This window comes from Pelobates fuscus, chromosome 13 (assembly GCF_036172605.1).
Source record: "Pelobates fuscus isolate aPelFus1 chromosome 13, aPelFus1.pri, whole genome shotgun sequence".
Lineage (NCBI taxonomy): Eukaryota > Metazoa > Chordata > Amphibia > Anura > Pelobatidae > Pelobates > Pelobates fuscus.
The window spans coordinates 60,340,580-60,368,530 of NC_086329.1; the positions used below are offsets into that span (position 1 = coordinate 60,340,580).

Here is a 27,951-nt window from a genome sequence, read left to right on the forward strand (position 1 = left end):
ACATATAGCTGAGTTGAGGAAAGAAACGAAAAGCAGTGCAAAACAGGACAGGAAAGTAGGATAGTTTAAATCATAAAAAGTACCAACACCCAACATCAGACTAATGAAAACACAAAAAAATCAGTAATCAGTGTCACAGTCAGGCATAAGTTGCCCTAACAGAGAATAAATTATCAATATGGTGAAGGCAAATAAAAGGGACACCATAGTCACCAAAACAACTTTGATGTAAGGAAGCAGTTTTGCTGTATAGATCATGCCCCTGCAATCTCATTGCTCAATTATCTGCCATTTAGGAGTTAAATCACTTTGTTTATACAGCTCTAGTCACACCTCCCTGCATGTGACTTGCTTTCCTAAACACTTCAATTAAACAGAGATCACATCCTTTATTGCAGTGTGTTTAATTCAACATTTCTTATCTTGTGCACTGTTTGTAACCTGCAAGACCTTGCAGGAATCTCCTGTGAGTACAGTTCAATTTTAATAGCAGGAGATAAAAACGTCTAAAGTAAATTAACATCTAAATTAAAATGAAAATGTTTCTCATATAGGTTTGTCAGTCACAGCCAGGGAAGGTGTGGCTAGGATGCATGGACAAAAACAAAAGTGCCCCTTTAAGAGGACATATATTGTGTGGTACCAATAATTAAAGGGACACTATAGTCACCGCCATATTTCCTGCAATTTTTCTCTTTGTTGCCTATTATCCATTTCTGTGGAATCAATTACATCTGTTGGGGATTGGGATTCACTTAATTTCGTGGAAAACTTGCGGAGGTGATATGTTGATTTTTTTTTCCAGTTTATATTTTATTAGCTTTGTATAGAAATTATACAACTTTAGGGGCGGGGCCTGACCGCAGAAGGGAGCAGACGCATGTCGCTGCTGCTCCCGTAGCTGATCCGATTTAAAGTCGATTTTCGACAAGCGGAGGCCGCGATTGCACTCAAGCTGGTACTCACTCGACTGGGGAGCCCGAGACCTGCAGTTAGACACCACGAACGTGGATTTCGACAGCGGGCCAGAGTCCCCTGATGTTGCGGCCTACAAGCATGGCGGCGGTGGGGGAGACGGCCGCTCTCCCGCCGTCCACGGACACAGCAAAACTAAGTCTGAACTCCCGTTCCCCCCCTATGGACCGGCGGGGGTTATCCCGGTCCTTACTATGCCGACACTCTCGATCCATCGACCTGCAGCTGCCCACTTAAGCCTGGGTTCTGAACACTCCAGACCCGGCAACATGGCGGAAGCAACCTTACTCAAGAGGCCAGCGCCCACGAACCTGCAACCCACAAGCTTAGACCTGGCATTTCAGCGGTTTTGGGATAAATGGGAGCAGCTCCTCACGAGACCCTTCCTACTATCTGGGAACCCGACTGGAGAACCAGTGAAGCAGAGGAACAGCGGGCCTACTCAGGGCTACGCTCACCCTCCTGTCTCAGCAAAGACCACCGGCCTATCACCCCGGCCTGAGGGTCAAAGGGAGATTACCTCCACGGCATCGTCCACACCGCCGGAGGTCCGATCGCCGCTGGCGGCGCAGAACCACCAGGGATCTCCGTAGCGCCCCGACAGGGAAAAACTCGGCCTACAAGTACACCCGAGTTTGTGGCACCGGGATGCAGACCCCACATGAGGCCTGGGAACAGGCGGAGGTCCTCACATCCGTGCAACACACTGGCACCCTGCGGATCCTGCCAGCTCCACACACCGTCACACCACGCGAAGGGATCGGCTGAGGAAGCGGGCCGGGACCAGCGACCAAAGCAGGAGCTGTGAACCCCATTAGGACTGATCCACGAGGTCCACGACACCGTCTCTGCCAAGTTTCCCCAACCCAGCGATGTTTCACAGGTCCCAGTATGGCAAATAGCTGGACTCATTCATATCCTAACCGTGCAGCACTGGTGCACTTGCTTGCTATAGCGCAGAGAACTTAATGTAGTATACTCACAGGTTTTTTTTTTGTTTTTTTTTCTGCCTATAATGTGGACTTTATGTACTATGTTCACCCTGCATGGATAATGGTACCAGGCTATATTGTTTTCGTTTTTTTTTTAAGTTCACATTACTCTAACTGACATTAAGTTTCCCATGCCTGCATTGTTAAAATTAGGCAGCATTCATGTGTATCGCCCAGCTGCCTACCTACGCTTCAACAAACGTTTACTTAATATTGTCTAATGACTATAATAGGCTTAACCAACATGTTTAAAGCACCTTTGGTTGTCTGCTGCTCTGCCCTAATGGCAAGTGGACATGTCTCACAGCACTAGCTTGCTTAATAAATTAGCCTTTTGACATAACATTTATTGTACTATCACAAGCATTGCCTCAGTATTGTTTCAATGAGGATTTGTGGGTACATAAGCGACAATCTACACTGTTGAAAGCCTTAACTTAAATCACTTAACTTAAAGATGCCCCACTTGTTAATACTCTCTAATGAAAAGCCTTTACTCGCTGTACTGCATCTTAATCTAGCTTGCTTAAAACTCGTCTCTACTAAGCGACTCATAAAATATAAAAACAAGGCATTACCACCCTGGAAATGTACGTAACTGTGTTTTCAATGTTTTCCACCAAAGATATGTACTACTTATGCATTTCCTTCTTTTCATTCTGTATCCCTCATATATGCCTTAATAAAAGAAAGATTTACAAAAAAAATAAAAAATTATACAACTTTTACATTTTCTGGGATTACAGCCTACAGGACATTACATTGGATATGGGTATGGGTACATGCGCCAAGTGACATGTCGTGGCAAAACCCCCAAAAACATAAGGTGTGAAACATATGCGGAAACCAACATGGCGTTTGCCATTATGTACAGTGAAGATCATCCATAGAGCTCCAGTGAGTCCTCATTGGCCCCTGTGGTGGTGTGGGCAGACCTCTGAGAAAGTCTGTACAGGTCAAATAATTCAGATTTAGGCTCTGGTAGGTATTCCAAACGCTGGGGTGGTGGATATCCTGTGGATTTAGGTTGCACTCGGTCCCCTGCTGTGTTTCAGTCTGCTCCCTCCTGATCCAACATCTGTCGGTCACTCTGCAGTTTGCGCTGTTGGTGCCGGTCGTGCTCCCTCTGGCATTCTGAGTGTGCGGAGGAATGTCTCTGTGTCATCATGAGAGGTGAGTGTATGTGATGTGTCCCCACTCGAGACCAGCAAAGATCCCTCTGCTACCCATCAGTATTTTATGGAGTTGTCTTGGGGAAACCAACATGGCGTTTGCCATTATGTACAGTGAAGATCATCCATAGAGCTCCAGTGAGTCCTCATTGGCCCCTGTGGTGGTGTGGGCAGACCTCTGAGAAAGTCTGTACAGGTCAAATAATTCAGATTTAGGCTCTGGTAGGTATTCCAAACACTGGGGTGGTGGATATCCTGTGGATTTAGGTTGCACTCGGTCCCCTGCTGTGTTTCAGTCTGCTCCCTCCTGATCCAACATCTGTCGGTCACTCTGCAGTTTGCGCTGTTGGTGCCGGTCGTGCTCCCTCTGGCATTCTGAGCGTGCGGAGGAATGTCTCTGTGTCATCATGAGAGGTGAGTGTATGTGATGTGTCCCCACTCAAGGCCAGCAAAGATCCCTCTGCCACCCATCAGTATTTTATGGAGTTGTCTCGTAATCTCTTGGTGATAGGGGCTAGCCTCCTCTTCTCTGCAAGGACGGAGAAGGGAAGATCTCTGTATAGAGTGATCCGATGGCCCTCCAGGGTTACAGTGCCCAGCTCTCTGGAACAATTTAAGATGGCAGTTTTTCCCGTTATGTCCCTTGTGACCGCTATTACGTCTCTTGGTGCTGCCCCAGGGACAGTGGCAGATTTCCTCACGCAGAACACAGAGGTTATGCATGGCGGTTCAGAGCTCTACCTAAGGCCCATGGAGGCTAATACCCTCAGCACAAATGGGAGAATGTCCCCTTCACCCACAGTCTCGGGCACCCCTCTGATCTAATGTTTTGGCGGCAGTGGCGAGATTCCAGTCTTTGTCAATAGTTGTACCTTATCTGTGTCCAATTGGCTTTTGGTCTTACATATTTGCTGGTCTCTGGAGACCACCCTCTCCTCCATTGCTTGTACCTTCTTCTGCACAGTGCCAGTTTCTGTTACGTATTCATCTGCTTATAAAAATGTGATTAATGGAATTTACTGTTCAGACAGGAAAAGTTGTGCTGAACAACATTACTGTCCTGACAGGAAAAGTTGTGCCGAGCAGTAATCATATCCACAGGAAGGTTTGCGCTGAGCAGCAATTATGCAAATGGAGCCTGGTAACTGCCTTTGGGGACAAAGGCCGATTACAGCCTATCAGATCCAGAGGAGGGTATTTAGGCACAGTTCTCATCCTGCTCAGTGCCCTGTCGTGGGTTCCCGTGGTTGTCCGAGAGCGTGTTATTGATTCTGGTAATTCTGGTTATTTGACTTTGGCATTGTTTTTGACTTCCCTGTTTTCTGGCATCCCCTTACCTCGGCTATTCCTGACTATTCTTTGGTATGTTAGTCCGGCCATTCTAAGGTCCGGTATAAGTTACCTATCAGTCCTCTGTGTTACACAATTCTGGATCCTACTGTAATCCTGACATTACGACATCGCCATAGATCCTGTAGAATTGTGTAAGCACATAGCTGCTTGTAAAAGGAAACTGGAGAATAATGATCACCGCATGGATCAATTTGCCCAGGCCTTCAGTACGCTTCATACCCGAACAGCGCACCTGCCAGGGATTTCTTAACCAAATTAAGTATCATTTTGAGGCCTCCACAGACAGAGCTAAAATTGGTTACAAAATGAATCAGTTGAAAGGTAAAGCTTTATGGGAGAGTAATAGGAGTGTGGCACATAATTACCAGGAGTTCCTTACGGAATTCAAACTTACATTTGAACCTTTAGGCAGAGAGGATGTCGCCTCTACTGCCCTGATGCATATCAGACAAGGGAACCGGTCTATCTCGGAATATGCCACAGAATTTTGTAGCCTAGCTTCTGAGGTAGACTGGACTAATAGTGGGTTAATCTCTGCATTTAAAAAGGGACTATCTGAAAAAAAAAAGCTTAATGAATTTATCACTTTTGTCATGCAGATTGATAATAGACTGAGAACCAGAGAAGCTACTAGAAACAAGACCAGACGCATTAGTATGCATTTAGCACCCCGTTTCTCCAGACCTATTGTCCCTGAAATTCCTGTACAGTCCGAACCAGAACCCATGCAGTTGGGGGTCACTAGACTGTCGGAAGCAGAAAGACAATATAGGAGAAAATGTCTATATTGCGGTAGGAAGGGACATATGAGAAACAATTGTCCCATACGTCCGGAAAACTACCGCACCTAAGCACCTTAAGGGGACAGGTCTTAGGTGTAATGGAAACGTCATCTGAAAAGAATAAAAATAGGTTTCTCCTGGACATTTCTATTGACTTTGACAAAAATAACTTTTCATGCAAAGCCCTGATGGATTCAGGTGCTGCTGAAAACTTAATCGACGTTCAATTTGTCAAGGGTAATACTATACCTATCAAAGAGAGACTATAACCCCTAGCTGTTGAAGCTGTTGATGGGAGACCACTCTCACAACCATTGATAACGCATGAAACCTTACCCATTAATATTTCCATTGGTGCCTTACATAAGGAAGAGATTACATTTCAGGTGATTGCATCTCCTTCTTGTCCTATCATATTAGGATTCCCATGGCTTAGCAAGCATAACCCTCATATTGACTGGACTAATGGGAAATTATTAGAACGGGGTAAGGATTGTAATGAAAGGTACATATTGCATGTCACCAAAAGAGTGGGCACTATTGAATTACCCACTAGTATACATCAAAATCCCGAGATCCCTATACAATACCAAGACATTAAAGAAGTATTCAGCAAGACTCAGTCTAATACTCTACCTCCTCAAAAAAGAAGACCTTAAATTGAGCGTGAAAGAATGTCAGTGGCTGTGTTGTGGACACCAGGAGTGTAAAAGCAGACTAGAGGTTGCTGCCAGCCAAGTCAGCCTGCGAATAAGCCACAAAATGGTTAGCAAAATTGAGGATAGATTAGGCGATCTCTATATAACCCAAAAAGTTGTAGGGCAGCAGTAAACCAGCAGGATTTCCCAATACCTGCTTGCAGTGTGATATTAAATACAGCTTCCAGTCCTTCACTTAATGCGTTTTGCCCAGATTTGGGCTTTAAAATGAAAATATCCTACTTACAGTATCCAGAGTAATGACTTGAAGGACTGGAAGCTGTATTTTCTTTTACATTGTTTTTTAGCAATAAAGTTTAGCTTTTTATCCAATCCTCTTCTGGTTTCCATATCTCTGCTGGTGCTGCTGGATTCCTGTTACACCCATATATCCTTTGGTGGGGATTATACCACCACAAGCTGCTAATACCAGAGCAAGTCATTGCTCTGGATACTGTAAGTAGGATATTTTCATTTTATTACTCCAAATTTGGCTTTTTTTATTGTACCATTGGATCTTGTATTTTGTCTTTCCTCCTATATACGGTTGCTGAGTCTGGATATTCCACACTACCAACATTTATACATAACTAAGTCTGCACACCCTAAGAATTACTCATACTGTTGCCAATATGTGATGTTTAGACGTGTTATCATAATGCTATCATAACCTTTTTCATGTCTAGCTAGCTATGCAAGCCACAAACCAGAATGTATACCTCATTAGTTAAATCTCTTTTGACAGCTTCTGTTCCGATAGATAGGTATCAGACTTGAATGAATAGCTTAAGTAACTAACTATTGAACCAAGCCCAGCATAAAATATAAAATTGTGCCTGTTATTATTATGCCCCGCATGTTAAGCGAGGGACTGCCTGAGGACTGCTCTCGGGGCACCTCAGACCTGCTTGTATCACTCTTATGCTCTGAAAAAATAAACAATAATAAAATAAAAAAATTGCTGAGCGCAATTACGATATTGGCAATAGAGAATTGTTGACCATTATTTTAGCTCTCAAGGAGTGGCTACATCTTTTAGAGGGTTCCAAGCACCCCCTTTTGATTATTACTGATCACAAAAACCTGGCTTACATAGGAGATGCTAAGCAATTATCTTCTAGACAAGCTAGTTGGTCTCTATTTCTTTCTCACTTTAATTTTCTTATCACTTACAGACCTGGTTCTAAAAGCCGACGCCTTGTACAGGCAGTTTGATACTGAGGCTATACTAGAGCAAGAAACGTCCCATATCATTCCCCTGGAATGTATCATTGCGTCCACTGTCCTTTCATTGTCCTCTCCACTGCTTGGCTCCATCATGGTTCGAAATACGCTGCCGTTCTCTCTCCCAAACACTCTGTTATTTCTCCATATCTCCCTGATGAATTTATACCCCCTCTTTATTTCAAAGATTTTTCAATTCACTATTTTTTCCACATTTAATGAAAATACACTTGTTGCAATCATATGTGGGTTACCAATACATTCTTTGAAATCATTTATTGCAGTAGGTTTTCCTCTAATTTCTAACTTTACACCTCACTAATACTGGCTACTGATACATTGATACACTGTTGCTAAAAATTAGCAACAGTTCACCAGTATACTGTTACTGTCTCAGTATTTAGCCGAGATGATGTGTAATTTATATAGGTAGCATGATAGCCATAGGTCTTTATCTCTTTAACTATTTTCTTGTAGTTTTCACTTACATTGTATATACACCCCCCTTTTTCGATTAGTCATTTAACCCTTATGATTAGTTTGGGACTAATAAAGATTTATTATTTTGGTAGTTCCATCATGCTCTATAACTAGCACAGTTTTGTTGTACACTGGTGGAGCATTTTAAGTCTTGGGTATAGAGACTGGATTTGGGAGCACTGGTTTAGTTAACCCATTCCAGTCTCTTCTTTATTTGTTAATTTTCTGGGTTATGCCCTAATACCCTTCAACCATCACATTTTCGGTGGGTTACCCTGTTCACTCACTGCGACTGTACAGTGGTATTTAGGCCCAGTTCTCATCCTGCCCTGTCGTGGTTTCCCTTTTGGTTATCCGAGAGCGTGTTATTGATTCTGGTAATTCTGGTTATTTCACTTTGGCATTGATTTTGACTTCCCTGTTTTCTGGCATCCCTGACCCTTGGATTTTCCTTATCGTTTTGTCTCTTTCTGTATCCCTTGACCTCGGCTATTCCTGACTATTCTTTGGTACGTTAGTCCGGCAGTTCTAAGGTCTGGTATACGTTACTAGTGATGTTGCGAACACAAATTTTACAGTTTGCGAACGGGAACTTCCGCAAACGTTTGCGAACCGGCGAACCGGGCGAACCGCCATTGACTTTAATGGGCAGGCGAATTTTAAAACCCACAGGGACTCTTTCTGGCCACAAAAGGGATAAAAAAAGTTGTTTCAAGGGGACTAACACCTGGACTGTGGCATGCCGGAGGGGGATCCATGGCAAAACTCCCATGGAAAATTACACAGTTGATGCAGAGTCTGGTTTAATTCATAAAGGGCAGAAATCACCTAACATTACTAAATCACAATGGATATGGATTGACACCTGACATATGACATATTGACACCTTGACATATGGATTGACACCTGTCCTCAGATACCCTGATACACACTGACACAGAGCAGAATAGGGACTATTCCCCCTACATAGGGTCACTTGGCAGATATGGATTGACACCTATCCTAAGGATCCCTGATACACACTGACACAGAGCAGAATACAGACTGTTCCCCCTACATAGGGTCACTTGGCAGGTATGGATTGACACCTGTCCTCAGAGACCATGATACACACTGACACAGAGCAGAATAGAGACTGTTACCCCTACATAGGGTCACTTGGCAGATATGGATTAACACCTGTCCTCAGAGACCATGATACACACTGACACAGAGCAGAATAGAGACAGTTCCCCCTACATAGGGTCACTTGGCAGATATAGATTGACACCTATTCTAATGATCCCTGATACACACTGACACAGAGCAGAATAGGGACTGTTCCCCCTACATAGGGTCACTATGTGCCTTTTTTTTGGTTTGGTTTTTGAAGCCACAGTGCAGCACCAGAGGGCCGAAAAATTAGGCATGTACACATGCCTGAAAAATTAGGTATTGTTGCAGCCGCTGCTGTAGCAGCGGCCATAAAAATTGATGTTTGTTTCCCAGGCAGAAAGTGCCCTAAAACATTGCGGCTTGAAACCTAGTTGGTGGCGGATAAGTCACGCAAGTCAACCGGCATTCAGAGCTAAAATACAGCAGCGTGTGGACTATTTTTAGCCCAAGGCAGCTCATCTCATCAGGCCTTTTTTAATCGAATGTATCGCCCAGTGTCTGTCCCTTCGGGATCCATCCCTCATTCATCTTAATAAAGGTGAGGTAATCTAGACTTTTTTGACCTAGAAACAACAAAGGCAAATCTCTGGCTGAGTGCCGGGTTCACGGCTTGAGGTGGTGGAAGCTTGTTTTGTCGGGTGGTCAGATCTGTCCTGGTGGTGCTTCACGTCCAGTGCGGGATTGTGGTGGCTTAAGGTGGAGGTGAAGGCTTGACGTGGGGCATTTCTCTTTGTGTCTCCGGTCCCGTCTTCGACGCCTTTTAATGGGGACTGCTTCGCTTAGCTGTAGTGGAGCTTGTTGGGGCTGCGGTGGAGCTTGTTGGGGCTTCCTGCTTGTTATTTGCTTCCAAAATTGATTAAAGAGTCTGTCCAGCCTAGACTCAATATCCTGCCATGCTTTGCTGGTACCAGGAAGACAGATGAGTATGTCAGCCTGGGCGGCTGTGCTCTGTGCGTCCATTAGCTCCAGACAGCCGCTCAGGGGTGGACCTGGATAACCCCCACTGGTCCGAGGGGGGGGGGGGTAACGGAGCTCCTGCCGGGAAGTAGCTGCTCCTGGGCATCCCAGGATCGGGTGATCGGCCGCCTCTCCCGCCCGGTGAGCACCAGGCCACACTTGCCAGCGGGGGTAGGTGAGACTCTGTCGATTGCTGACCGCTATTAAGCATGTCGGGTCTTTCAGGTAGGAGCAACATTGCTGGGTCATCCCCTTCTGGGGTGAAATTCGCTTGTTGATAGCTGCTTAAAGTGAGATATTGAGGGATCTCACACGAAGTGCGTCTTTCCTCCATGACAGCTAGGCCCCGTCCCCGGAAGCTGCATTCTTAGTGAGAGGAGGGACAGGGTAGCTGCTGCTGATTTAATAGGGAAATCGATAGCTAGGCTAGTGTATTCAGTGTCCACTACAGTCCTGAAGGACTCATCTGATCTCTGCTGTAAGGACAGCACCCCAAAAAGCCATTTTAGGGCTAGAACATCAGTCTGCTTTTTTTTTCTGTGTAATCTAATTGCAGTTGCCTGCCTGCCAGCGTGTGTGTCAGGCTCACAGCGTATACTGTGCCCACTTGCCCAGTGCCACCACTCATGTCTGGTGTCACAATAGCTTGCATTTAAAAAAACAAAAAAACTTTTTTGACTGTAATATAATAGCAGTCAGTTTCCTTCACACGTGTGCGTTTCAGGGCCTGCCAGGGCACAGTGTCACACCAGTGCAACTCATATCTGGTGTAACAGTAGTGTACATAAAAAAAAAAAAAACTAGAAATTTGACTGTGAAATAATAGCAGTCAGTTTCCTTCACACGTGTGCGTTTCAGGGCCTGCCAGGGCACAGTGTCACACCAGTGCAACTCATATCTGGTGTAACAGTAGTGTACATTTAAAAAATACAGGGGGCTTGTTGTTACCTTTCGGGGACCCTTGGTGTTGTACGTGGCTGGGTGGAGGAAGAGACCTTCAATGACATCAGTGAGGACAAGGAACGGACATGGCTAGCTTGGTATCCAACCTTGTGCAAATGGGGAGTTTGCGGTTGTGCAAATGGACTGTTTGCGGTTGTTTGCGGTGCGTTAAAAGGGGAGTTTGGTCTGTCACTGTGAAGCCGGCGTAACCCTTACACTACTGATGTTTTAAAGCACGTTATTCCAAACAATTTAAGAATGTTAGGTGATTTATGCCCTTTATGGATTAAAACCAGACTCTGCATCAACTATGTAATTTTCCATGGGAGTTTTGCCATGGATCCCCCTCCGGCATGCCACAGTCCAGGTGTTAGTCCCCTTGAAACAACTTTTCCATCACTATTGTGGCCAGAAAGAGTCCCCGTGGGTTTTAAAATTCGTCTGCCTATTGAAGTCTATGGCGGTTCGCCCGTTCGCGTGGCTCCCACGCCGATCAGACCAAGTTCTCCCTGCTCCAACAACCTCCATCACGCTGCTCCAGCCACACGCGGTCAGAGACTACTCACCTCCTCTCCAGAACTGTCCATTCATTCCCGCCGGCACTATGAGACCCCTTCCTGGCTTCCCGGGCCTTTTTCCCGGACCAAACCACAGTGTCTGCCGAATCTGGGTACTTCCCAGCCGCATAGCTGACCTCTCACCTCACCACAGCTTCTGGGTCAAGTCGTTTGCTTCCTGTATCAGTCAAATCCGTGAACTGTGAGTCTGCCCAGATGGGATAAATTTACGAACAAACGCAATTGTTCGCACGTTTACATTCTTATATACCGACCATTTAGGACTTTTCCCCGTTCGGGACTTAAGTCAGTTCACCTACTCCTGTCTGCTCTTTGTTCCATTCGCATTCGGCAGTTTCCTTTCGTCAAATTTCTACCGAACTAGTACACACACATATACACTGCTCAAAAAAATAAAGGGAACATAAAAATAACACATCCTAGATCTGAATGAAGTAAATATTCTTCTGAAATACTTTGTTCTCTACATAGTTCAATGTGCTGACAACAAAATCACACAAAAGTAAAAAATTGGAAATCACATTTTTCAACCCATGGAGGTCTGGATTTGGAGTCACACTCAAAATTCAAGTGGAAAAACACACTACAGGCTGATCCAGCTTTGATGCAATGTCCTTAATACAAGTAAAAATGAGGCTCAGTAGTGTGTGTGGCCTCCACGTGTCTGTATGACCTCCCTACAAGGCCTGTGCATGCTCCTGATGAGGTGGCGGATGGTCTCCTGAGGGATCTCCTCCCAGATGTGGACTAAGGCATCTGCCAACTCCTGGACAGTCTGTGGTGCAACGTGACGTTGGTGGATGGAGCGAGACATGATGTCCCAGATGTACTCAATTCAGGATTCAGGTCTGGGGAACGGGCGGGCCAGTCCATAGCATCAATGCCTTCGTCTTGCAGGAACTGCTGACACACTCCAGCCACATGAGGTCTAGCATTGTCTTGCATTAGGAGGAACCCAGGACCAACTGCACCAGCATATGGTCTCACAAGGGGACTGAGGATCTCATCTCGGTACCTAATGGCAGCCAGGCTACCTCTGGCAAGCACATGGAGGGCTGTGCGGCCCCCAAAGATATGCCACTCCACCCCTGACCCACTGCCAAACCGGTCATGCTGGAAGATGTTCTCCACGGCATCTCCAGACTCTGTCACGTCTGTTACATGTGCTCAGTGTGAAGAGCACAGGGTGCCAGTGGCGAATTTGCCAATCTTGGTGTTCTCTGGCAAATGCCAAACGTCCTACACAGTGTTGGGCTGTAAGCACAACCCCCACCTGTGGACGTCTGGCCCTCATACCACCCTCATGGAGTCTGTTTCTGACCGTTTGAGCAGACACATGCACATTTCTGGCCTGCTGGAGGTCATTTTGCAGGGCTCTGTTATCCCTATCACAAAGGTGAGGTAGCGGTCCTGCTGCTGGGTTGTTGCCCTCCTACGGCCTCCCCATGTCTCCTGATGTACTGGCCTGTCTCCTGGTAGCGCCTCCATGCTCTGAACACTACACTGACAGACACAGCAAATCTTCTTGCCACAACTCGCATTGATGTGCCATCCTGGATGAGCAGCACCACCTAAGCCACTTGTGTGGGTTGTAGACTCCGTCTCATGCTACCACTAGAGTGAAAGCACCGCCAGTAAGTTGAGTGAACCCGAACTGAAAAGTTCGGGTTCGTAAGGAACATTATGTTTTTTGGACCCTGGACCCGAACACGGACATATCTCATATGTTTGAGTTGGAGTTCGGCGATTTAATGATGCATTTTGAAAGGCTGCAGGGCAGCCAATCAACAAGCGTTTGACTCGTGTGCCCTAAGAAGCCATCACAGCCATGCCTACTAATGGCATGGCTGTGATTGGCCAGTGCAGCATGTGACCCAGCTAGTAGGGGCATGTCTATTAAAACAGTGAGCAATTGGCTGCCCTGCTGCCTTTCAAAACGCGTCATTAAATCGCCGAACATACAGTGATATGTCTGTGTTCAGGTCTGAGGTCCAAAAAACATAATATTCGGTACGAACCCGAACTTTTCAGTTCAGGTTCGCTCAACTAGTTGTGAGTGCCATATTAGGGTCTGGGATATCTGGTTACCTGTTTTTGTAGTCTTAATACAAGTAACACAGCTTGGAATATCCTCATCTTTACCTTCCTGAAAAATTGTAAAAATACTGAAACATATAACTAAACACATCTGTTACAAGAGCTCTACAGACTGCTACAATATTGCTCCTTTCTGTTTCAACAAGGAACCTTGTTTCGGTATTTTAACTTTGTAGCCTAATCCCAGAACCGATATCCCGACTCATTCGTGTATACGAACAACGGACCACCTGGCCCCTGGCGTGTGCCGCCACTTAACCCTTGTCACCTTTCAAATACCCGAACAGCCGACCTACAAGCGGAGCGTGCCTCTAATAACCGCCAAGGAAGCTGTGGTCTGCGGTTAACCACAGTTGACGGTCCCAGGGCATTCATGTTCGTGTACCATTTCCCGAACTAAAACTACCGCAAGACTCACGAACGAGGACCACCTACATCCTGGCGTGTGGCCTCAATTAGAATGTAGGTTTTGCGGTTAACCGCAGGTTAAGTACCCCCTTCCCGGCGGTCTCCGTTCGTTTCCCGAACGGCTGGGACAACCATCATGAGAGCGGGGATTCGTGTAAATACTTGCCCGCCACTCGCTCCATGAGTTTGGGTCGAGGTCCCGCTGCCTATTGACCAACCTGAAAACATGGCCGCCATCTCGTGTTCGGGACAAAAGACACAAACGGACTTTATATTGATGAGACTAGCCATACCGTTCGTGTGTTCTGAGCACTATTCGACTATCTGCTGCGCTCAGATATGGGCTATATAATGAACGGTAGAATGCACGAATTGTCTATTAAAGTGTTAAAGTTATGTATTTTTAAACTTTTTTATATGTTGCAAGAAAACGTGGGATTTTGGGCGCTTGGAGATAATTACATTATCATAACCGTTGTATTCAATATCTCCAAGCTGGGCGGTAACAATTTCAAAAGATACATTGTGTTTCTATTGGTTAACTGCTTGTATTGTCCCTGTATCCCATCAGGTCCAGAGGGGGCTGTCCCTGGGGTTTTGCATAAATAGCGATGCCTGTGTGCCATTAAAGCCAGTTCTTTCTTGAACCTCAAATCGCAACCTTGACTAGTTTTGTGGGGAAAAGGGTATCCTAGCTGTACCATAGCTAGTGGGATTATTCTGCAGTTACAGGATTCTCATGGTATATTGACTGGAGCGGCTCTTCTCTCTCTCTACACCTGGGAACCAGACTATCCAAGTGGTCCAGCTTCCAGCATGCCTGGAGGTAACCGTAACTAGATAATTCTTGTGGTCCTCATCCTACTCTTCGACCGTGGGACGGCACCTCAGCTTCCCGCTTGTGAGGGCTGCAAGGATTGTTGTCCTTCTGTTCCTCACTTACTTTCACAGAGGTCCCTCTGAGGCACTCTGGCTATGACAAGTATGTAGGTGGCCAGGCTTTATTATGGTCGTCAAAACACCTACTTGATGATCTCCGAAGGCTTTTAACCATGATATCCCAATATCCCCTTGTATTTTTCCTCACGTCACGTTCAATCTGACTGGGTTATTCGCTTCAACCGGATCTTGCAAGGATTCTCAGGATCTGGAGTAGCTTGCCAGGAATCTGCCGCTGGTTTAACCCTAGAGTGATGAATCCAAGGAGTCACAACCTTTACAGCTGTTGGGGTAGATAAAAGAACAACATAAAGACCCAATGGGACAGTATTCCATTCTTTTACCGGATGGTATGAGTGAACAGGTGGATATATGTTCACAGGTAACCTATCTTGCACCCATTTCTGTACATCCTCCATAGTTTTACCCAACTCCACAACCTGCTGCCGAGTAATTCCATCACCTAACTGACATAAGTCCCCCCCTTAGATTACTGAGTATGGGAGGTGGACGCCCATACATAATTTCAAAGGGAGTGCATTTTTTGCGAGCGCACTGAACACATCTTTGGACAATAGCTTGGGAAAGGTTGGATAGTCTTGGAATGTAGAAATGTTTGCTGAGAGATTCTTCCATACTATCTCTTCCTGAATGGGTACCACTATGGAAGTTCTGAACAATCTCTATGGCCAGAGATGCCGGAATCACTATTCTTCCATCTTCTAGCTGACACCAATTATTCTCCAAGTATTTTCCATATTCAGTTTCCAACTACTTCTTCTCTTGGGTTGTATACACTGGAGTCCATTGAGACAAGCGTGCAGGTACAAGAGCAGTAACATGGCTCACGTGATCTTCTTGTCTTGATTCAGCAGCACTTTTTGCAGCATTGTCTGCCATGCGATTTCCTCTCACCACATCACTATCACCTTTCAGATGTGCTCTGCAATGTATGATACTGACTTCCTTTGGTTCCCATACTGCCTCCAATAACTGAGGTATCTCGCTGCATACCTGATTTCTTTTCCCTCCGAATTCAAGAGTCCTCTTTCTTTATACAATGCATGAGTTGTTAAGAAGGCATATCTTGAATCCGTATAGATGTTCACTATCAACCCCTCAGCTAGTTGCAAGGCCCTTGTCAGTGCGATTAATTCCGCCTTCTGTGCTGATGTCCCTTTCAACAATGGTCGTGCGTCTATCACCTTGTCTATGGTGGTTACTGAATACCCTGCATACCGAATATGTTCTTTTACAAAGCTACTACCATCCGTATAGTACTGTATGTCTGGGTTCTGGATGGGAAAATCATAAAGATATGGCCTGCTAGAAAATACTTAATCCATTATTTCCAGACAATCATGTTGGCTCTCAGCTGTTTGTGGCAGAAGGGTAGCTGGATTGAGATTGTTGACAGTCTCAAGATGTACTCTTGGATTCTCGCATAACAGCCTGATATTTGGTCATTCTGCTATTGCTTTGTAATCCAGTAGGGTTTGTACTGCATGAGGTACTCGCACATAGAGTTCCTGACCCAATGTAAGTTTGTCAGCTTCCGCTACCAACAAAGCTGCAGCAGCCACTGCTCGTAGTCGTAGACAAGGTGGAAGATCACTAGCCACCGCATCCAGTTGTTTGGACAAGTAAGCTACAGGTCTTCGCCATGATCCTAAGTACTGAGTTAACACTCCCACGGCCATTCTTCTTTGCTCATGCACATATAGGTAGAAAGGACGCAAGTGATCTGGAAGGCCTAGGGCTGGGGCACTTATAAGTGCTTTCTTGATATCTTCAAATGCCTTCTGTTGTTCTGTGGTCCATAGGAAGAGATCATGTTCCGTGCCTTTTACAGCTTCATACAAGGGTTTCGCCAATATCGCATAATTAGGAATCCATATCCTACAGAATCCTGCTGCTCCCAAGAATTCTCGCACTTGTCTTCTATTCATGGGTACAGGTATTCGACACACTGCTTTTTTTCTTTCAGGTCCCATTGTTCTTTGACCTTCAGAGATATATAATCCTAAATACTTGACAGTTGGCACAATTGCGCCTTCTTCCTTGATACCTTGTAACCTGCCCTCCAAAAAATATGGAGTAGATCATGGGTTGATTGTTGGCACATCTCTTTAGTAACTGCGTCTGTCAAGAGATCATCCATGTACTGAAGCAATACACATTCCCCTGGGATGGATTTGAAGTCTTGTAAATCTTGACTCAGTGCAGATCCAAATAGGGTAGGTGAATTATTGAATCCTTGAGGCAACCTGGTCCAAGTCATCTGACGCTTTGATCCCGTAACAGCATCTTCCCATTGAAAAGCAAAGATGCACTGACTTTCAACAGCAAGTCGAAGGCAGAAAAAGCATCTTTAAGATCTAGGACTGTAAAGTGAGTTGCCCCACCCGGAATTAGGGCAAGCAGATAGGGGTTGGGTACCACTGGGTGTATATTAACTACTGCATCATTAACTGCTCTTAAATCTTGTACAGGACGATACCATCTGATCCTGGTTTCTGAAAAGGTAATAATGGAGAGGTACAGAATTTTAGGATGCCATACTTCACGAACTTCACAAACTTATCCAAGTAGATCTGTATGTTCTTCTTGACCTTCTGAAGTATGTGATACTGGTGCAGGCTCACAGGGTAGACCCCAAGCTTTAGTTCAATATGTATCGGTGGGATTTTACAAGCAAGCCCTGGAGGATTATTCTCTGCCCATACTCCTAGAATGTCAAATAAAAATCCATCACTCTTATGGTTTGCATTTGTTATTACAGAATAGAAGCGCCATTCTTCTTCTTTGGGTACCAATACCGCTATAATGCCTGGTGATTTATTAAACTTCAGAGACGTTGATCCATTAGGTAGAAAAGTTATCTGAGCTTGAAGCTTTGATAATAGATCTCATCCTAGAAGTTGAATTGGACACTCTGGCATATATAGGAACTGGTGCTTCACAAAATGGCCTCCTAAAATGCAAGAGCGACTCCTGAGAACCGGTCTAGCAGTGCTTCTCCCAGTTACAGTCTTTCCAGAAGGAGGAGCTACCAACTTAGTCACCACAGAATGTTCAGCACCCGTATCAATCATGAAAGGACTTCTCTTTCCCCCTATTGTTACATCAATCATAGGCTCCGCTCGGCCAAGGGGGATGGAGCCCAGTCGGTATCAATAGTCTTCCATGACAGTGTCAGCCAGACCCACAAAATCTCTATCTTCCCTATCCCTAGGTCTCTGAGTAGGGGGATAATATCTTCCTTCCTGAACACCCCCTCTACCATTTCCATTAAATCCTCCAAAAATGTCCTCTTCCTCGTCCTCTAAAGCTACCACCATAACCACCTCGCCCACTTCTCTCATCTTGTCTACCACCCACAATATATCCCATCTGTGGGCAGTCCCTCTTCCAATTCTGTGGGCAGTCCAATGTCCTTCCTCTTTACAATATGCACATTGATCTCTGCCTAGTGGTACCCTGCTCATCCTATTCTAAACCCCTCTATCCAACTCCCCTCCCTGTCTCGCTACTCCTGTGATAGCTACCGCTAACATGTCTGCTTTCTTCCTCATTTTACGTTCCTCCTCACACTTTGTCTCAGTTTCCCTATTCATATATACTTTATTTGCAACCTCAATTAACTGTGATATGGACATCCCTGCAAATCCTTCTAACTTTTCTAATTTTCTCTTGATATCATTCTGGGCCTGGCTGACAAATGCTGAATTTATCATACGAGAGTTCTCAGGGGCCTCTGGATTAAAAGGATGTATAATCTATAGGACTCCAGCAATCTCTCGTAAAAGGCACTAGGTGACTTATCGGCTTTCTGCAACACCTCAACCATCATTGACATATTAATTGCCTTTTTACCACCCGCCTTCATGCCATCAATAATGGCTTGCTGATAGGCCTTTAAGTGGGGCATGTCAGCACCATTCACATTCCAATTTGGATCGATATTTGGAAAGTGAGCTGCGGCCCATGCAGCCGGATTAGCTTGATTTTGAGTACAGGCTGTTTCCTCAAGAGCCTTAATGGCCGCTTGATTAATCTGGGTCCTTTCCTCGCAATTAAAATTAATAATAGCTGCTGACAATCAGCCCAGGTGGGATTATGAGTCTGAATAATGGAGGTGTCCAAGTCCGTCATGGCTTGAGGTTTATCTGTATATGAGGAATGATGGGTCTTCCAGTTGAACAGATCGGTCATCGTAAAGGGGACGTAAACAAATACAGGGTCTGCTTGCTGTAGTTGACCATTACCGTCAACATGTGGTGGGCTCGGTGTAAGCCGGAGAGGCATTTGTAAATGTCGGGATTAAAGGGTACCAGTCATTTGTCGAGTTAGTATGGGACTTCGATAGGGTTGCCTAGTAACAGGTTCTGGTCGGGGAGTTATTAGGTAAATGGAGGGAGTGAATTAAGTGTACTAGTCAATAACTCTTTTAACAGAATATTCTGGGCAGGGCTGGGAGGAGCCTGACCAGTAACAAAAAGTGACGTCAATTCCGGATACAAGGAACTAGTGGAGGTAGATACAGGAAGGGTAGGGCTTAGGGTCGGCCTCTGGGTTAGGTGAGTGGATGGGCAGGGACAATGGAGAAGGGGGAGTGGCTACACCTACTGCACATCCTCTAACTCTGGAGGAGGAGTAAGGGGTTGGCAAAGGGAGTTGTCCAAGATGGGCGGGGTAGCGGCCCTCATGGACAGACGAGTCCTTGCCACCATGAGGTGACATTGCTCCTCGTGCCATAATTGTATCCACTTAGGCAACTCTTCTACGATCTGTTTCCAACGGTCAATATAGGGAAACTGGTCATAGAATTCCGGCCTACTAGGAACAGCCACGTGTACACGCTGCACTAAATTTAAGTCAAGACTACCACGTGGAGGCCATGCGGCAACTATGATAGGCCACTCCCTACTACACAGTGTAGTCAATCGCTTAGGGGATAGCTTTGCACCATAATCGCAAACAGCATATCCCTTGGAGAAGTTCTTCAACATACAAGACAATGGTTCAACAACCTTTGAATCAGACACACCCATGCTGTAAATGGAGTATCTGATTCAAAACCACAACAAATATTCAAACACACTTCCAACTGTCACACCAGTTACCTTAGCAACAGCAGCACGCGGCACGGTTACTAGGCCTAAACACACACGTACACACGCACAGGATCCTCACACACTCAACAATATCACGATGTCGCACACGCAAAATAAAATCAAAAACCCACCAAAAGCTATACACTTATCAATGTAACTATTATTCAAACCATACAATTATCCATAATATTAATCCACAAAAACGAACCGATCACATAACATTTCAACAATTTTGTCTCTACAGTCAGTGGTTTTGGTATTGTTAGTAATTATTGTACAGTTAGATAATTATGGCATTAGAGTTACAGTATCAATTAGTAATAGTTAAGGTGTTACACATACAATGCCAAACAGTAATTTTAGTGTCGTTAATGTAATGTCAGTGGTTATGGTATTATGAAGTAGTTATGGTATATAAAGTGGTTATGGTATTATGAAGTAGTTATGGTATTATGAAGTGGTTATGGTATTATAACGTGGTTATGGTATTATGAAGTAGTTATGGTATTATGAAGTGGTTATGGCATTTTGAAGTAGTTATGGTATTATGAAGTGGTTATGGTGTCATGCACAATTTTACACTATACACACTTTTTTACAAGTTCGCTAAATGGAAGAGCTCAAGCTTTCTAGCAGGAAATACATTTCACCAATTACAACGTATCTATACAACATTTACAGTAAAACCCAACTACTCTACTAGCCAGCACCTTGATCCAGTGGACGGAAGGTACACCAAAATCCACTTAGTCTATATATTCTATCTATGATCTAGTGGCTGAATGTACAACAAAACACACTTAGTCAAGATAGTGTGAGAGCTAGCAGACGGAATATACAACAGAATCTCACTTAGTCTCACCGGTATCCCCTGATCTAGTGACCGAATTTACAACAGAATTACACTTAGTCAAGCCAGGATACCGGTGTCCGGCTGAACATATATACACCAAAATTCAGCCTGACTACAATCCTCCTATATTAAAAGGGCTGGCTACAGAGCGTTTAATTACAAATAAGTAGTGCTCCTTTGCTTCCTTCCTCCGTAGGACGGGGTCAATCAACCAATCAGATACGGATCCTGCCCATAGTGGGTCCACAGTTTATCTTTTAATTCCTGGACCTGGGTTCACATTCATTGATGGGACACCCCGGTACTCACTGCGTAGAAGCCGATGATCTCCTGGACAACAGGCCAGTGGCGCCGAGATGAAAGGAGGTCCACGCAGAAGTCCAGGGGTGCTGCCGTGGAAGATTTGGTAAAAGGTTACCGTCTCAAATCTCTATGCCTGCTTCCGTGCGATGAAGTTCCCGGCCAAATAGCACCAGAAATTTTGCAGGAATAAGCCGCAGAAGCCACACATAGAGAGATGGAAGAAGGTTTATTCAGGAAGAAAAAGGTATTTATTGTTACGGATCGGGTCTCAGATAAACTCCTGTTCTAAAAAAGTCTAAGCCCAGAGCACAGATTGCAAATGCTTTTTATTAACAATAACTCCTCTCATTCATAACTCCACTCACACATACCCTTAGACCAATCAGTGAACAGGATATTCAGGATCACCTCATATGGGCAGACTGAATGACTTCTTTTAAGGACAAAGGAATGTGACTACAGTTGATGCACATGCTCAGTACATTGACGACAGTATCTTAGCCAGGGGCGTATTAGCCGCATTTGCCTTGGGTGGCATTTTCCAGGGGGCGGCAAAAAAAGCCTAGGGCAGCACAAAACCAGGATACACCACTGATCTTAGCTACATGTAACTAACCGATACAACAAACACCTGTACTTGCATATGCTACATGGAGATTTCAGGCCTACTAAATTTTGAACCATGTTGAAATTCCATCACAATTCCAGAGATGTAACTCCACCTCATGTAGTGTCATTGGGGCATTTTTAGCAATGCTAGAACATAATTTCTTACTCTGAATTTATGGTGGTTTCAATTACCAAATACCAACTGCAGGCAAAATGGCTTATTTCAAAATAAATCCAGTGTGAGTGAGGCTTAGGCATTTCTAAGATGGGGAGGTGTGTCTTTGTGAAATTTAAAACATAATAAATATATTGGAAATTCCTCTTTTGTCACATTTACTTTTTTTTTCTTGCTCCACAGTTTGAGTCTACTGAAACATTTCATGGATGTCAGTATACAGGATAGAGGCAGCTTAAAGGGGAACTGTGAATTTGCAGGATTTTTAACATTATGTTTACTTATTCCTATATTTAACACATATGTATTTATTTTTTAATAAATATAAAAATTCACACTTTTTTTTTTTAATCCCAGAACTGGTCTCCTCCACGTTTTCTACTGGTTAATCATTGCTATAAGCTCTGTCCAGTCAGCATAGGGAAAGCAAACAGAGAAGAACACAATGGGGGATTTATTATTAGAATTGTATTATTTATATATCGCCAGCAAATTCCGTAGCTCTGTACAATGGATAAAAGTATACTGTTTTAAAAAGTGGTCTAAACTACTTAAAGTGGGGTAATCACCATGGACGCCAAGCATATTCTATTCTTGCTCCATATTTTAGAACAAAACACTTTGGTAAACCTCCCAAAAAGCTTTCTATTCTCCTCTTTAATTTATGCTGTTTGAACTAAATTTAAAAGAAAACAGAACATCGCATGATAAAAGGTTATTTACAATTTAAGTGTGACTTTTTATTCAATGATTTAAATATTGGAAAAGTGATAGTTTCCTTTTAAAGACGTCTTAGTGATCTCTGATTTCCAATTGAAGGGAATCTGGTCATCAACATGGAAACATAAACAATAATGTAGTTTAAGATAAGCTATATAAGAATAAGTTATATATGTATATACACAGACATAACACCAAGGTAATAAAAAGCTTGTTTGATACACAACAAAGCATCCAATCTGAGGCTTAATTTAACACTAAATACCTGTGACAATGCTTACCCCTGCAAGCTTAAATTGTTCTGCATCAATTTGAAGAGGTGTTTCAATTTTCCTGCCTCGTGGCTGTATGATAGGAGATGCATTGATTTCTGCTGTATCATTTTCTTCTGAAACTGGTCTAAGGGACCCAAAAGGAATTATCAGCAATAACAGTAGAATTAGTGAATGCTGCATGACTTGTCTTATGGCTAGACCCTGCCTTATGCTCTCTGAACTAAAGTATTGATTGCAGTGGTCAAAATTCCTTGTCGACCTGGCTATACATTAAACCTGTTCAAACACGTTTTATTTACTCAGATGTATTTGACAAAAGAAAAACAAATGTTAACATTTTGAATGTTGCACATCATAGTGAAGAATGTTACCAGTTGATGAACGTTATTTTTAGTGGTATAAAACATACTAAACAGTTATTAAAATTAAAGGAACACTTCAACCATCATAATCACTAAAGAGCACTGTAGTGAATATGGTAACAGGAGTGCCCTTGTGGTAACAAGACCATTGAAAGGGCATAGGCAAGAAAATGCAGTGTATATATGGGTACAAGAAAAATGTTATTGGCTAGAGTCACTGCTGTGATATATCAGAATGCATACAAGGGACATTCCTGAAATTTTATAGCTGAAGGTGTCATCTGAGAATTACGCACAGAAGAATAGGACAAAAAGTAACAGCGTCTTGTGTCAAAATTGCCACTAGTATGATGCACAGCATCAATTGAGAGTGCAGGTAACCTGACAGCTGCTTTGTGGGGAAAAATAACACTTGTCTACAATTGTTGTAATTTTTTTTGTTGTTATAACAAAACTAAAGAGATTTAAAAAAGGAGAAAATCATAGCATTAATTTGAAAGTAAAACATTTTTTTAAAATAAAATGCACCAACATTACTTGGTGCATTACAAGATATGTTTTAGCAAAAAAGTACCTTATGGTCAGTTGACACATTATTATTGCACCTCACACTTAGAGGGGCATTCAGGCATTCCCATCATCTCCCTGCTTGAATTTATACAAAAACCTAGATTATTTTTCAAATATGCTCTTGGACATGGAGAATTTTAGGAACATGAACAGCTACTGAGAATCTACACAGAAACATAATATGGTGCATGTAAATACATTTGAATTTACACAGACATTATTATTATTATTATTATTTTATTATTTATAAAGCGCCAGCAAATTCTGTAGCGCTGCACAACAGACATAGCTAGAAATTAATATATCTAAGAATCAACTTTTGATGCTTTACACAGCACAAAATACCTATAACAAAAAAAGGAAACATTGTTTAAAATTATTTTATATAAACAGATTTCTCTTTTTTTCTGCTGTGATTGAAAAATAAGATGTGCATTAATTTCTGGTCATAAAAGTAGGATTTCTGATTTCTGTCTCATGGTTAGACACTTTCTAATGGTCATTGGACTTATGTACTGATTATAATGATAAAGTATTTGTCCAACTAGCTATACATTAAACCTGTTCAAACAAGTTTTACGTAGCCTTAGTTATTTCACAAAAGAAAAATAAGCGTTAAAACGTTTCTGTCACATCTTAGAATTTTACAAAGATACAATATTTATAAAATACTCATGTTGACTGCACTGAAATAACATTCATATTAGAATGCAATCAAAATAGATATTTTTTTAAAGTAAGGACTTCTTAGTTTTATTGGCTAGGCTGTCGCTGATATAAATAAAAGGCACAGACAGTTGGTGAAAAATGTATTGTCTCACACATTGTGTAGGTGGTTCTATGCAGAAACCCTCAGCACTGAGGGATCTTTCATAAACCTTTGTGCCTGTGCATATGCGAGAGACTAAAGGACCACTATAGTGCCAGGAGGGTTTTCCTGGCACTATAGTGCCCTGAGGGTGCCCCCACTCTCAGGGTCCCACTCCCGTGACGCTGAAGTGGGAGGAAGGTAATCCCTTACCTTTTTTCCAGTGCCGGACTCCCTCGGCACTGGGACTCTCCTCCCTCTTCTGATGTCATCGGCTGAATGCGCATGCGCGGCAAGAGCCACGCGCACATTTAGCCAGTCTCATAGGAAAGCATTATCAATGCTTTCCTATAGACGATGGCGTCTTCTCACTGTGAAAATCACAGTGAGAAGCGCAGAAGCGCCTCTAGCGGCTGTCAATGAGACAGCCACTAGAGGCTGGATTTACCCATAGGTAAACATAGCAGTTTCTCTGATCAATGCACGTTAAGCAGACATATCACCTGTGGAGGATAGATCCTTAAATAACAGATCTGATCGCTGCCTAGGTGTTCTCTTTGACTCCGACCTCTCCTTCAAACCTCATGTTCAGTCTATCGCCAAATCTTGTCATTTCCATCTCAAAAATATTGTGTGCATCCGCCCCTACTTAACGCCAGATGCGACTAAGGTGTTGGTCCATTCCATTGTCCTTTCTCACCTTGACTACTGTAATCTGCTTCTCAGTGGTCTTACGTTCTCCCAACTTGTGCCGTTACAGTCCATATTGAATTCCTGTCCGCCCGCACCGCCCACATCTCACCCTTCTGTCAGTCCCTACATTGGCTTCCTATAAGATATAGAGCTCAATTTAAAATTCTGACTCTTGCTTTCAAATCTCTACATAATGCTGCTCCCACCTATCTATCCTCCCTTATACACAAGTATGTCCCGTCTAGGCCCTTACGATCTGCTGAAGACTTACGTCTATCTTCTGTCCGTACTCCCACCTCTGATGCTCACCTTCAAGATTTCTCGAAGGCTGCACCGTTCCTGTGGTACTCGCTTCCCTCCTCCGTTAGATGCTCACCCAGTCTCCACTCCTCAAAAAATCTTTAGAAACCCACTTCTTCATAAAAGCGTATCACTTAAACTGTTAATAGCTCCCGACTGATTCCTCTTCTGCAACTGTCACTAGTCTAATACTATCCTTACCTTTTGTGTCATTTTACCCCACTCTCTTTAGCATGTAAGCTCATTGAGCAGGGCCCTCAACCCCTCTGTTCCTGTGTGTCCAACTTGTCTGGTTACAACTACATGTCTGTTTGTCTTCCCATTGTGAAGCGCTGCGGAATTTGATGGCGCTATATAAATAACATAATAATAATATGATCTGTGGTAGAGTTCTCTCACATAGTCTCACCAACTAATCACTGCTTCACCTGTGTTAGTTTTATTTTAAAGGGACACTATAGTCACCTGAACAACTTTAGCTTAATGAAGCAGTTTGGGTGTATAGAACATGCCCCTGCAGCCTCATGGCTCAATCCTCTGCCATTTAGGAGTTAAATCCCATTGTTTATGAACCCTAGTCACACCTCCCTGCATGTGACTTGCACAGCCTTCCATAAACTCTTCCTGTAAAGAGAGCCCTATTTAGGCTTTCTTTATTGCAAGTTCTGTTTAATTAAGATTTTCTTATCCCCTGCTATGTTAATAGCTTGCTAGACCCTGCAAGAGCCTCCTGTATGTGATTAAAGTTCAATTTAGAGATTGAGATACAATTATTTAAGGTAAATTACATCTGTTTGAAAGTGAAACCAGTTTTTTCTTCATGCAGGCTCTGTCAATCATAGCCAGGGGAGGTGTGGCTAGGGCTGCATAAACAGAAACAAAGTGATTTAACTCCTAAATGACAGTGAAATGAGCAGTGAAATTGCAGGGGAATGATCTATACACTAAAACTGCTTTATTTCGCTAAAGTAATTTAGGTGACTATAGTGTTCCTTTAAACATTTTATACATACCGATAGATAATATCAGTAGTTTTCTCAAGGTTGGGTTTTATAGTGTGGTATGTTAAAGGATTGCTCCAAGAAACATGATTACTTAAATTATTTGAAGTGGCAATAATTCATGAAGTCTACAAGTTTCTTACTACATTTATAGATAGAATCCCTCACACAACTTTAGATAACTCCAAATAGCAGCTGCAAACACTACCAGTAATGAGCACAATCCACCTTCTTAACCCCTAACACTCAGGCCTCCTTCTTACTTCGGCTCATTCTCCTTTCTTCTAATTACCTACCCATTAGAGCAATGCTCTATACTCTCCTCCTCTCCTTCTCTCTTATCTCCCTCAGAATCAAAATATCTCATTCCACCCACCTCCCTTAACACACTCACATTTACATCAATCCCTCTTTGCTACACTCCCCCCTTCTCTCATCTCAAGCCCTGCACTCATTTCTCTATTCTCTCTCTCCTGCTCTAACCCAATCTCACCCTAGTCGCCGCCCATATAAAACCCATTCACACCTCCTGTCACTATCTCTCCTCCTACTTCTGGCAGCTGGTGACGTCTCTCCCAACCCAGGGCCCCACACCTCATCTGCTCACACCAAAATAAATAGAAACCATGCAAACCTCCTCCAAATACCCTGCAGTTTATCCAACTCTACCAAAATTCAGTGTGCACCCTGGAACGCTCGCTCCATTTGTACTAACATCAAATCTACAGCTATACATGACCTCATCATCTCTAACTCGCTCACAATATTGGCACTCACTGAGACCTGGCTGTACCGCTACTCCTGCTTCATTATGTTTCGGTGGTCTACAGTTCTCCCATACTCCTAGACTCGACTGTAAAGGAGGTTGTGTAGGCATCCTTCTCTCCCCTCAATGCACCTTTCAACCTATCCTCCCTGCCCCTGCCCTATCCTTTACTTCCTTTGAAGTTCACACTGTACGCCTTTTTAAGCCCACTCCTTTAAGAATTGCCATCATCTATCGCCCCCCCGGTCACCCTAAACTATTTATTGAACACTTTTCCTCCTGGTTACCCCATTTTCTTTCCTCTAGCACTCCCTCTCTCATACTTGGGGACTTCAATATCCCTATCAACAAGCTCAACTGCCCTGATGCCTCCCGTCTGCTCTCTGTAACCTCCTCCTTTGGACTCACACAGATTTCCTCCTCCGCAACTCACACTGCAGGAAACACTCTTGACCTCATCTTCACCAATCTCTGTACCACCTCTGATCTCTCCACTGATCCATTTCCTTTGTCTGACCACCATCTGCTAACATTTAACATCTGCATACCTCATACCAAAATTTCAACACCATCAACTCTCCAACCTCGCAGAAACCTCAACTCCCTCGATCTCCAGCACTTCTCCACCACACTCCAAACACTCCTG

The 27,951-nt window shown here is 43.7% G+C and overlaps 1 protein-coding gene across 1 annotated transcript in view; it reads right to left on the bottom strand.

The window, feature by feature from the left end:
• LOC134583288 (matrix metalloproteinase-18-like) overlaps positions 1-23,033 on the bottom strand; it is a 278,369-nt gene extending 255,336 nt beyond the window's left edge. Inside the window, exon 1 of the mRNA XM_063440166.1 lies at positions 22,812-23,033. Coding sequence (XP_063296236.1) covers positions 22,812-22,985 — 174 coding nt within the window. The 5' untranslated portion in view covers positions 22,986-23,033. The remainder of the gene's footprint in view (positions 1-22,811) is intronic.
• Between the last annotated feature and the right edge of the window lie 4,918 nt (positions 23,034-27,951).